The sequence below is a fragment of the Triturus cristatus genome, chromosome 10 (assembly GCF_964204655.1).
Source record: "Triturus cristatus chromosome 10, aTriCri1.1, whole genome shotgun sequence".
Taxonomy (NCBI): domain Eukaryota; kingdom Metazoa; phylum Chordata; class Amphibia; order Caudata; family Salamandridae; genus Triturus; species Triturus cristatus.
The window spans coordinates 1092449321-1092462004 of NC_140593.1; the positions used below are offsets into that span (position 1 = coordinate 1092449321).

The following is a 12684-nucleotide window of genomic DNA, read 5'->3' on the forward strand; positions in this document are numbered from 1 at the left end:
GTTTCATCTGGACACTTTTTCAAGAACTGAGCCTTCATGGAAAGTAAGCCACTTCACAACTCATCTAATATGGACGCTGCCCACATAGACTCAGCAAGCTTATCCACCTCCATTTCATGTTCCTGGTAACCTGCAACTGGAGAACTTTATAGTGGAAGTTGTGTTTGCTGCGTGTCGCTTAAAGGTTTTATTGGTTTGGTGTCTATAAAGATCTATTATCTACACTGGAGCGGAAATCAAAACACACTTGGAATTCATACTTTGGCTCATTGTCCTGTGTGGAGTGTCAGACAGTGTTGGTTTTGCACGAGTTGCCAATTTGGAGTGTTTTTGGCATGTTTATAATCGGCCCAAGTGTCGGCGCATGAGACGGTGAGATGGTTATCGTTTTCTTATTAATGATTTTCATTTGAGGCCTCCCTATCAACAATGGCAGCTAAACCGCTGTTGGTGTGGTTTAAAAACAGAGACGCGAGTCGTGTGTTGCACACGCACATCTACCGTCATCTTTGAGACGTGCAGAGACTTTCTTTCGAAGTGTTTGTCACCTTGGATCCCCGGGAGCTGCTGAGGGACGCCTTCCAGCATGGTCGGGGCGTGAGCCACTCGGTGCACGTCAATACTGCGTGCCGCCATCTTTACGTTTTTTCACCCTGGAAGTGTTGACAGGTTCAAAGTCCAGGTTGGTCAGTCTGTGTACAACCTGTCTTTGAAGAGCGGTAAGATAAAGGCTGTGCAGTAAGGAGAGGCACTTGGGAGAGTTGGGCTGTGAAGTATGCCTACTGAGGGAGACGTGTTGAGAGAAAAATGATCTGCGCGATTTAATTTGTGACAAAGGGCAGTTTGTACTGTAAGGAGCGCCGCATGGTGAGTCAGCCTGCTGACTGTAGCTTTATCGCTGAACTGCATACAACGTGTGGAGATAATAAATTAAAAGACGCTGCGCATCCATTCTAAGACGGCAGTTTGGGCAGTTACAAGCTATGTGATTTATTGTGAAGTCAGCCCTCAAGTGCACAACAAAGTTACGCTTGGGAAGACCCAATGTTAAAGTGTAAAGTTGCCAGTTTATTAATTTTCTCTTACCTTAAGGCACAGTTTCCTCTTCAAGTGTCTCCAGTTTGGATTAATTATTATAATAACATATCCAATGCTTTAGGTGCATGTTTAATAATATTTGCACATTCTGTTGTTTTTAAAAGAATATCTGCTTTCAGTGCTTTAGTTGTAAGCCAACTGTGTTGGGTTGTGTTTAGGCATGTTTAACATTTGGTTTCTTTACGCAATGGTGTGTCTTGCCTAGTAAACTCGGGTGAGTGGCCGCTCACCGGTGAAGGGCTAGTTGAACTGTGTGCAAAACAGTATGTTGCATATGTTTATGCCTCCAAATTGTTATTCACTAATGTATCCCATTTCTATATATAGGGTATATTTTAACAAGCCATACAGAAGTGTTGAATATTGCTATTTTTGGGTTGTGTTTGGCTTGTCTTTTTCAAATGTTGTGTCCAATACTTCGGGATAGGAATAGGTTTTAGTCCCATATCCACACTTTTTGACACAGTACCCTTTCAAGAGGGTTGGGTTAAGGGTTTTTTTCCCTTTCACACCGGAATGGGTCTTAGTCCTATATCCACACTGTGAGCCATGGTACCCTTACATGAGGGTTGGCTTAAGGGGTTTGTTCCCTTTCACGCAGGAGTGGGTCTTAGTCCCATTTCCTCACTGTGAGCCAAGGTACCCTTACATGAGGGTTGGCTTAAGGGGTTTGTTCCCTTTCACTCTAGGAATGGGTTTTAGTCCCATGTCCTCACTGCACGTCACTGTACCCTTACATGAGGGTTAACTTACAGGGTTTTGTTCCCCTTTTTACACATAGAATGGATTTTTGTTTCCATTTTGTTGCAAGGTTTTTGGTTCCTTGTGTGCGTAAGCCACCATGTGCTGCAAGTTCGTTTTGTGGAAGTGGGTGTTTTTACTACCTTTCTATGGGGCTTTGATCCATTTGGTCCCTTATTTAGGGGTAGGAATTTGGGTTTCAGTCCCTTTTCCCACATTTCCACATGGTCGTATTCCTATTGTGTTTGTAAATTATTTTTCTTATTAAAGGAGGAGGTTGGTATTTTGTATGTATCTTTCCTCCTTTTGTGGTTCTCTTCCCTCTCGTGATGTGGTTTCTACTGTTCATCACAGGGTAACGGACCATTGAATTCTGGTGTACTTTGTTGTTTATAGTTTTTAAAGTTGAGTTTCATTATTCTTCTATTATGTGGTATCTTCATGTTGTGTTATTATGTTCTATGTTATCTTGTTCCTAGCTGCTCGCCAATGTGAGTGTTCTGTGTGGAATGTTGGTGTGTGGGCCATGAGTGGAATGCTTGGGTGACTGGTATGAGTGGTGACAGATGGTGGAACAGCTGAGCAGCTAGCAGGGTGTTCCTGGTGGGGCTTATTTACAGAACTTAATTACCTGCTGTACAGGATCTAAGCTACTTGTTATCTACTTGAATAAACCTACTTAAACTACATCCTACCAGTGTGGACTACTTTAGTACATTTATTTTGGCGACTAGTTGGAGACTTGCTCACGCTCTACTGTGCAAATGTGACTGTTGCAGATGTTAATTTAGTGCAGAACTATAACACATCAGTTGCCAGGCACATTTGCAAAGCAGAGGAAGGCACATAGTACTGTACATCAATGAACCATTGGCGTCCTTGTCATGAGAAGAAAACAACTTACTATTGCCCTAACTGCAGCAATACAGACCACACTATTAACAAGCATTTGCAATGCAATCGGTCTCGCATTTGTGAAAGTTAGAGCTTTTGTCGTTGTAAACAACATTGTGTTTATTTATGTTTGTTTGTTTGTAGTGGAGTAGTGGTATGTTGTTTGTAGTGGGATTATGTGGTACACAATATACTATATGGATGAGTGAAACGGAGGGTGGCTGGATGAACAGATGAGTGAAAGCATGGATGAATGAGTGAGTGAATGGATGGATGAATGGTTGGGTGGCTGGATGAAAGAGTGAAAGAATGGATGGATGGCTGAGTGGATAGATGGATGAGTTAAAGGGGTGATGGATGGATGAAGTGCTGTGATGGAGTGAAAGGGTGGATGGACAGATGAATGACTGAAAGGATGAATGAGTGAAAGGGTGGATTGTGAGATGATGAGTGAAAGGAAGGGTGGATATATAGATGGATCGAGATGGATGCATAGGTTTGAATATCGAATGGGGTTATGTACGGAATGGTGAAAGACTGACTCAAAGATTGAGTAAAAATGACTGTTTTTAAATGATTTATGTGGATGTGCAGTGTTGCATTAAACTAAAAACAACCTGACTAAAAATAGGGAAAAAGCATGGCAAAACAGTACTTAACTTGCAGTGCTAAAATCACTCTGCGGCTTTATTGAATATTTGGCAAAAGGTTCTAGCCCCTCAGCAGAGAAGATAGTAAACCTGTGGGTGTCTGGGTGTGGAACGGGTAGAGTGGGAAGCTGTGAGGTGGAGTGGGGGAGGGGGGGTTGGAGTGATGCCACCCTGGGTTTCCCAGCCATACAAAATGGGTAGCATGGTTTTACCAATCAACTGGAAAAAGATAGAAACAGTCAATAAAAATGCATATTGTTATTCCTGATGAACTCTGGAGCTTCCCACAAAAAAATAAATCTATTTATAATTAGCTGTTTTTTATAATTTCAATATAGCTCCAACTTGGCTGCCCAAACGGTAATTTTTGGCATTTTACATGAACATTAGACTACAGTGCACACAGGCAGCTGTTTAAATTATTTGAATGGGGAGATTAAGTGATTTGCCCTGAATTACAAGATCTTAAGTAGACGCTAGGAAGCGAACCAGGCTCCCCAGTTCCAAAGTCACCAAGTCCTGTCAATAGGCAACATCGCCTTTCCTAGGTGCTCATGATTTATTCTCCTGAGTAAATTTGTCATATTTTATTGCTAAAAAAAAAGAATTGACTTTCCCGGCTCACATTGGCACCTAATCTGCCTCAAACAAATGTTAAAGTGTGAAGACGATTGTTTGGGCGAGTGTAAAGTGGAAGGAGAGATTTCAGATGAGCTTTGCAGAGGGGTCATTAGCAAGCTGTCGCACTCTGTGTGGTCGTCATCACCGTCGTCATGTAGTGCAAAGAGCGAGTGCTAACTCCTCCCAACTCTCCAGGCTAGCTTGAGTTCATGTTGAATGTTACTAGGCAACAGAACACATGGAGGCTGCAGGATCTCAGCTTACACATTAGCCTGTGCCTAACTATTCACGTAGGAGCTGTACTGACGGCCTCCTTGTCTGACCGACGCTGGAGCACCCCAGTAAACAGCTCTTCAGCCTGAACTCTCGTTCTGTATGCAGAAGCCACAGGCATTGTCACGGCTTCCTGAAGGGGTTAAACATCAATAAATCCTGCTCAGCAGACTGCAATTCACCCTTGCACCAAGCCGGACGCTGACCACGCTCTGTCTGTAGCCACACTAAACCAGGAAGAAGGTAGTGTAGCACCAGGTAGAATAAAAGAAAATCCTCCAGAAGCGGCTGCCATGATTTAAGATTTAGCGCAGCGGCTGTGAGGCGGACGCCGTGCTGATCTTAAACAAAAAGTAACAAGACCATCAATGCTGGGCTGCCAGCCCTCCATGCAGCGCATTCTAATTGTGGGTGTACTTTTTGGTACAGCTTACAGAGAAGGCATTGCTTTTGTTGTAATTGCAGCCGGAGTAGGCCCGCGTTGTGACTGCACCTCTGCTCTGAAGTACAAAGCAACTAGTATTGTGCTGTTGGAAGTAAAGATGCATGCACTCTGCAGCACTTCCTTAGCAGCGTTATACTTTAGCGTTTTAAAAAATGCCCTTTAATTTCAAAGTGCGAAATAGCCCTGAAAACACCCAACTCTTTTGGGGAACACAAGGACAGCTGCTACTGATAGGGACAGGTTAGCTCTTCTAGGGGCATTCGGCGCTGCGAGGCACGATTAATTAGAACACATTGCTCCGGAAATATCTGTTAAATTGTTCTTGCAGTGTTCGCCAAGCATGCCTAGTTGACACGTGAATGCTCTGGGCGTAAACTGAAAAAAATACAAAAACGGTGACAAATGAAACAAGAAAGTGAACGAGTGGTGTGCACTCGCTGGGCAGTGGCAGCGAAGCCACGAAAGTGAAAGCATTTGTAACCTGACCCACAACAGATGGCAAGCTGCGCACGCTGCTGAAGCGGCTCACTTTGGAGCTGGATAACAGGGTTCGAGCCTCGGCGTGGGCTGCATTATTTAATTATTTAAAAATAAACAGCGATCTCAGAGTGGGTGTGGAGAGAGACAAATAAAAAAAATAATACACATGGAGGGGGAGACAGTTATAATAAAAAAAAAAACACGGTTGAGATGAACAATGTAGCATCTGAAACCAAGTATAACAATCGGTGCGAGGAGGTGGCTCAACAAATAACGCTGCTGACTTTGGAGCAGGAAAACAGGGTTCGATCCTCAGCGTGAGCTGCATCATTTAAGTGTGATTTCATTATGAATAAATTAAACGTAAATAAATAAATCGGGTCGGGTAAGTGCAGGAAGCTGCTAGATGTGGAAATGAGAGCAGTAAAGAAAAAAAATAGTCCCTAATTAAAAAGATAACAGCCAGCAGCGTAAGTTAACTGTAGTTGGTCGATGCTGCTTCCTCCAGAAAGGGAAGAAAAAGGAAGTGATGTATGGGACCACATGCCAACAAAGAGCAAGATAAGAACAGCAGTGGCAGATTCCCCCAATGGCAAGCGACAAAACAAAGACAAATGCAATGGGTGGAGTTTCAGTAGTAATACTGTTTACTTGATGCCTCGTAGAGGCAGCGCATGCGCTGCTCTATGCGAGACCTAAAAAGGAAGGCTGGCTTCATAGTTTGTCGTATTTACTAGCAATGGAGAACATTACACAAACAAAAGAAATGAAACGGTTTGGGCACCATATATGTCTATTGCATCCAGAGAACACAGTGAACTACAACAATCTCTCTATCATAGAGTCCTTGGGGTGATCCCCACCTCCCATTCCCAACTTCCGTCAAAAGACGAGGTGCCCACACACCATATTTGGGCTGAGTAGAACACCACAGGAGGGCTTTAACTATCCATTCAAGGAAAGCACAACCATTCAACATAGGGATAAGGTAGGCCATGCACACCATGAGTGGAATAGTAGATTTCCCACACAGCACAATAGCATGCATGCGTGTGCACGGTCATTCGGTTTATCTCAGATGATGTTAGATAGTAGCTTGTGGTTTACAGTCGGGTAATACTTCCCATCATGATACCAAGTGTGGCACTTTAGGCACTCCCTCTATTTGTCTTACACATTGCATTTTTTTCTTTAAAAATGTTAACACCCCTGAAACCTGACTCTGCTTGTTTTACATCGGGCTGGTCTGTGCTTGCAAAATTGTCTTGATACACATGTTCCATTTCAAAATTCCGCTGCACATGGCACCGTGTGCCTTAATGGACTTGGGATTGTCTATGCTGCTTTTGCACGTTTTTACATTGCCTTTTAGCAATCATATATGCTGCAAATGCTGTTCTTCATTCTAACAATGACTTAACTCTTGTGCCTTAAACGGCCTTGGTATTGTCTATGTCGCTACTGCAATTTTGTATATTACCACCTAGCATTCAAATATGCTGCAAATCCCGTGCTTCCGTTTTAACAATGGCTCGGATTATTCTTTTTGTGTCGAACTCAGACGTGCTTGTTCTCATCATGGGACGTTTTAACTTTGCATGCTGAATGCTTTTAATCTATATGTCTGTTTGTTAAGGTTTTTAACAACCGTACAATAAACATTATGTAGCATTGCGCGGCACATTTGTGGAAATATTTTCTCGTTACTTTGCCTTTTAAACGCACATTGACACAAAATGACTGGCAACACTAAGCAAAATTCAAAAGTTTGTTAAGAAAGTGCAAAGGGTTCTTAACTATATCTTGTCGAAAATGCTGTTTACCAACGAGTAGTAATATTGTTTAGCGTGGTGGCCCAGAAATACTATTATCTTAAAAGTGCCTTCTAAATCCAAGAGTAAAAGTGTTTGGGTGAAGCATGCAATGTTGCACTCAGGTGAAAAGAAGTTTACATGCATGCACTCCTTCTACTCAAAGATGTGTCTTTGATTCTGCAAATCCCAGTTAAGTTTGAAAAGTACTCCTCAGCTTTGGGTCTGGAAGCACCTCCTGGTAAGAAACTTCCCTGCAGAACAATGATGTCAATCACATCTGTATAATGCAAGCCTCTCACTAAGAGGCACTGTAAGATTCCAGAAGACATCAAGCCTGAAAGAGCCATGTAAAGAAGGATTCTGTACTCTGACTGTCCTTTGAAATAATGGCATTCTATAGAACAGTGTCTGTGGTGTGACAGGAGCTTGCCCTAATGAGGGAAACCATTTCCATTGCATCAAAGGAATCATTCTTTTCACCCTGGATGAATTACATGTAAGGCTGTGAGGATTTTCTTCATAGTGAAGACAGAAGCCATGCCCTAATCCATCAGTTTGGGACATTATTAGAGTTTGGTAAATATGTTCAACTCGTAAGTACAATTTGTATTCATAAATAAGGCAGTCAGTACCTGAAGGCTCAAATTTCCTGTTGTTAAGTTCCTGCCACTGCACTGAAGCAGTGATAAGTAACATTTGTTTAGTTTGAGCAAAGAAACATTTTTTAATGAACTTGCAAACTATGCGGTAAATGGGAAAATATGCGGTAAGAAAAATTTAGGGCCTTATTTACAGTTTGGTTAATGAGGACATCCGGCAAAAAGCAGTGGACATCCCACTCGCCGTGCTTCAAGACTCTAATAAGGCATGCAGGACATACATATTTTTTGGTCTATGTCATGCATCTGGCAAGTTCTAAATTAGACTGTTAATTTATGCTAACATGTTTCTCTAGTTCCTAATTTCCACGCAAACTTGACGTAAAGTGTCCCTGAAACACTGCATGCAGTTGGTCAATCTATTGATACTTTTGCTACGATAATATAGATTAAAAAAATTGTGACTTTCAAATGTCAAGATCTAGGGATCGCTCGACCCATATATCTAAACATTTTCCTGTGTTGATCAGAAGTTTTCAATTAGAACACTCAAATGTACTGTGTTTTTCTAAGTTTGTTTATTGTATGTTTTGTGTTAATAATGTAGTGTGGTATTACCTTTCCACATTTATTTCCGCATCTATAGCTTGGTGCAGTGCTAAAAATAAGTGCAAATGGAATGGTTTTTCCACTTTTTTTGTCACTGCTACAATTAAGCATGAACCCCAAACTTCTTACACCTTGGTTTGGTGCTAGTGGTAAAATGGAGCACAAGTTGCTGAAAGTGTCTCCACTAATGAGCGCATGACAGGTGCAAAATGTGTGCACATTCTGACTAGAACATATATAAGTCAAGTGCAAAACTCAAAACTTACCCAGCATGAATTTGATTTGCACCTGGCAGTTGTAGTCTTTCTAAAGTTTTATGCAATATTTTCATTCTCTGATGTGCTCATGATTTGCATTTTTCATTTGGTTGCATTTGTAGTTTCACATGGTTGAGCTTGCCTTATATGATTTTGGTGTATGCCTACATCATATTTGAGAAATCAAATAATACAGAATTGTTTTCACCAGGACATTTGCCAATGTTTTGCAAAGAGTCTCATTAAAACTCTCAAATATTTTATTTTTTAGGAAATTCCTGTTGGGGGGTTAGATAAATGGTTCAAGCTGGAACCCCGGTCAAGTTCGTCCCGGGTTCAAGGAGACTGTCATCTAATCATCAAACTTATCACCTCACAGGTAAAATCTGAACAAAAGGTACTTATAGACTGAACAATATTTGTCTAATAGCTTATTTCTCAAAATATTTAAACCTGCAAACTCATGATTGGATCTGGGAAAGATTTACTTTTAATGGATCCCTTTTTTCAAGTATGCTTTCCTTTAAATTGATCTATTCGTGTGTACTTGCCCTTTTCTATGTATTCAAGTTTTCATTTGCATTGTCCCATTAGCGTGCTTCTCCTATCTGAACTAGCTGCCTAATTCGGAGGCACAAGTAAAAGAGATACAAATGATTATTCATCTCTCATTAACTGTTAAACTGCACAGATAAAGTCTATACGCTTTTAATGAATTACTTCTTTTTTGTGTGGTCCCCAGTTTTTTTCATGTCTGGTTAACAGTAGTAAAGCACTTGTACTTGCCCCCTAAACATGTGCTTTGCATTGAATCTTCCTGCGTGACCTGTTTAACTCCCCTATAAGTCCATTGTAAAGATGCCTAAAATGGACCTATGATATGCAAAAGTAAATGTCACATATGAGATGCAGTGTGTAATTACCCCATATATAAGAAATAAATATGTGTATGCCAATAACACCAATGTGCTCTGTCTGGACTGCAGTTTAAAGGCACTGCAGTAACCAATGGTAAGGGAACTTCCTTCACTAAGTAGGAAAACATATTTTAATATAATAATATGTCAACCTTTAAATGCATGTTGTAAGCCCATAAGGCATGGTGCCTCACATATATAAAACTGTGACATGTGCTGAATTTAAAATGTGTGCCCTCACTGTGACTGAAGGCCTAAATGCAATTTCACTGTGTGGGTTAAGCTACATTTTCAATAGGTTTAATGTGTATCTCCACCTAGGAAAATACTAGTGAAGTCATTCAAATGTGTTTCCAATTTGATTTTCAAAATGTTATATCGTGGTGAAATGACATTTTTGATAACTTGAATGGGAAAGTCACATTAGAAAAATTTATTTTAGGATAGCCAGAACCAGATTAAATACAAAGCTGGCTTAAATACAGTTCTACCACTCATCGCATTCCAGAGCTGGGATACACATTCATGACTAGGAGAGTTAACTATAGCTCAGAATACAATGGCCTGCCCCTGAGACAACAAAGGACAGAATGGGGTTCACTGCTGACCACTTTGTAGGAATTAGCTATCTGGGAGTGGACAGGAACAGTTGGCAGAATAAATGACAGCCTTATCACTACCTCTTTTGACCTGAGGATGACTTATCATAATCATTCGCAGGACCTTTCTTACCCAGGCAGGCTCCAGACACAGGGGGGGAGAGAACCAGTTTTGAACCTATTTGGTTGGAAAAGAGGTCATCTAAATAGAGAAGTGGCTAGGGAGCTTAAGACAGGCCTTCCTGGAGACAGAATTGTTCTGCCATATTGAAACCAAGGCTCTTGGATAATTTTAAAATAAAGCAACAAGGACAAAGGAAGTGTTGCAAAAGAGGGTGGGGGACCACAGGAAAATAGTTAGAAGTGATGCCAGAATTTCTCCAGTCCACTGGCTATTGCACAGGATAAATCTATTACTTCAACCACCACCTCCTCAGATCATTCCTGGACATGAAAAGACTTGTTACTCCTATTGGAAGAGGAAAACTCAGTCAAGAACTCAAGGACTACCAACACCTGCTGGTACCCAGGACAGGAGATGCTCTCCAAGGTTCATATGGTCAGATTCCGGCTTGCCTGATTCAGGAACACAAAAAAGCAGAGGACTCCTTACTGCAAGAGGGCCTAGCTTACCACAGAGGGCTAGACCCTGCAAACAAAATGACTGGAGAGAAACCTGGTGCCTAGATATCTGCTGTGTGGCCCTAGGGACTGCAGGAGTGAACAGGAGGAACTTTCTCAGTTGCTGGAGAAAAGTAAGACTTAGTTATTTTTCCACCTCTGAGGACTGGATAAAGGTGACGAGCCTTGCCAAGAAAGGTCGCATCAAAGAGGTTTTTGGCACTGAAATAAATGCCTTTAGCACAAACAGCAACATATCCTTTTTCGAGGGACTTTTGTCAGCCACAGCATTGCACCTTGCCACTCTGGAAATTTGGACTTAAATCTCAGAGAGTAAGTCAAAAGGTATAATCTTTGACAATCCGCCTGGTGTATACGACCTTCACTCCATCTTCATTAGCATGACATTGTGCTTACGTCCCAGTTAACTCCAAACTATTGTTTTAAATTGCACTGTACTTTTTCTAGGTGACTTTTGCCTTAAAACTTTAAACATTTATATCTCTAGTTCCACATATCCTTTGTTATTGCAATGGTGTTTTTCTGCTCATTAAATATTTCCCTATTTCTTTAATTGGTTGGTGAATAATATATTTTGTGTGTTCTTTACTTTAAAATTGTTGATACTCTTTAAACTTGTTAGACCTGGCATTTTTAGACATGGTTTCCTGTGTAATGGTATTTGATTTCTACATGATTGGCATATTTGATTTAATAGTAAGTCCTTAGTACAGTGCACCATGTGTGTCAAGGGTCTGCAAATCAAATGCTACTAGTGGGCCTGCAACACTGATTGTGCCACCGACATGACTAACCCTGCAAACATGTCTCAGACCTGCCACTGCAGTGTCTGTATGTGCAGTTTTAAACTGTCATTTCGACCTAATAAGTGCACCCACTTGTCAGGCCCAAACCTTCCCTTTTACTACATGTAAGACACCTCTAGGGTAGGCCATAGGTAGCCCCATGGGCAGGGTACAGAATATTTTTGGAAGGTAGAACATGTACTGTTGTGTTTTACATGTCCTGGTAGTGAAATACTGCTAATTTTGTTTTTCACCACAGCAAGGCCTATCTCTCCCATACGGTATTATTGGAGCTGCCTTGTAACATCTTACAAGTGTATTTGCTAATTGGGAGCTAATAGAAAATTGGAGCTTGGTGTCTCTGGAATCACAATTTAAAAATACATCTTTTAGTGAAGTTGTTTTTAAATTGCAGTTCTGAAAATGCCACTTTTAGAAAGTTGCCATTTTCTTACTTTAACCATTCTATGCCTCTGCCTACCTTTGAATATGTTTGGGTCAGGAATGACAGTTGGGCTGTTGGTACATTCACTCTAGATAGTAGCACAAAGAGAGCTGAGGTGTGCCCTGCATATCCTGATGGCCTTCATCAGGCAAATAGACCTTCCTGAGCTAGAGTGCTGGGAGGAGCTGACACTGACACCTGAATAGGGCTGTGCCTGTCCTCACACAAAGCCGTCGCCACCCCCCTGTAGTGTGTCTGGAGCCAGGGCAGGGACGGGTAAGGTCTTATGCACTACAAAGACTTTCTTTAAGTTTGCCTACTTCAGAGACTAAAATGGTTATAAGTACTGTACCTCTGACACCATATACTCAGAACACGTCTGTGTTGAGGACATTCTGCCAGGAAGAAGAGCTGGATGGATTGCTGTCAGGAGAGACTTCCACGTTGCTGTTTGCTTTGCTGTGCTGGCCTGGTGCTACTGTCCTGTAAGTAAAAGGACTCGACTTGGCTTTCTACACCCTGCTTCCATGTTTCTCCAAGGGCTTGTTTTGAGCTTGCCTCCTGCTAAGAAGTGTCAGGGCCATCTAAGACATCACCTGTAATCACCTGGGCTCTTCTACTGTGAGTCCTACTCTACCAAGTGGTGCCAAATTCAGTCCCTGGGACCTTGAAAGTGAGTTCTGGTGATACAAAGAAGAAAATCCACACATCGGCCCCATGCGTCCTTCGGAATCTGTGCAGCACCGCCAAAACTCGATGCATCGCCGTTGCCTGCAGTAGAGCGTGGTTCCAGCTGAATGTAATGACTGCGGCTT

At 41.7% G+C, this 12684-nt stretch overlaps 1 protein-coding gene across 2 annotated transcripts in view; it reads left to right on the plus strand.

Moving 5' to 3' along the window:
• The window catches only part of BAIAP3 (BAI1 associated protein 3), a 1035958-nt gene that overhangs the window by 824747 nt on the left and 198527 nt on the right, over nt 1-12684 (plus strand). For both annotated transcript variants that reach the window (XM_085629280.1, XM_085629278.1), the window contains exon 12: nt 8753-8860. In XM_085629280.1, the coding sequence (XP_085485406.1) occupies nt 8753-8860 (108 nt within the window). The remainder of the gene's footprint in view (nt 1-8752; nt 8861-12684) is intronic.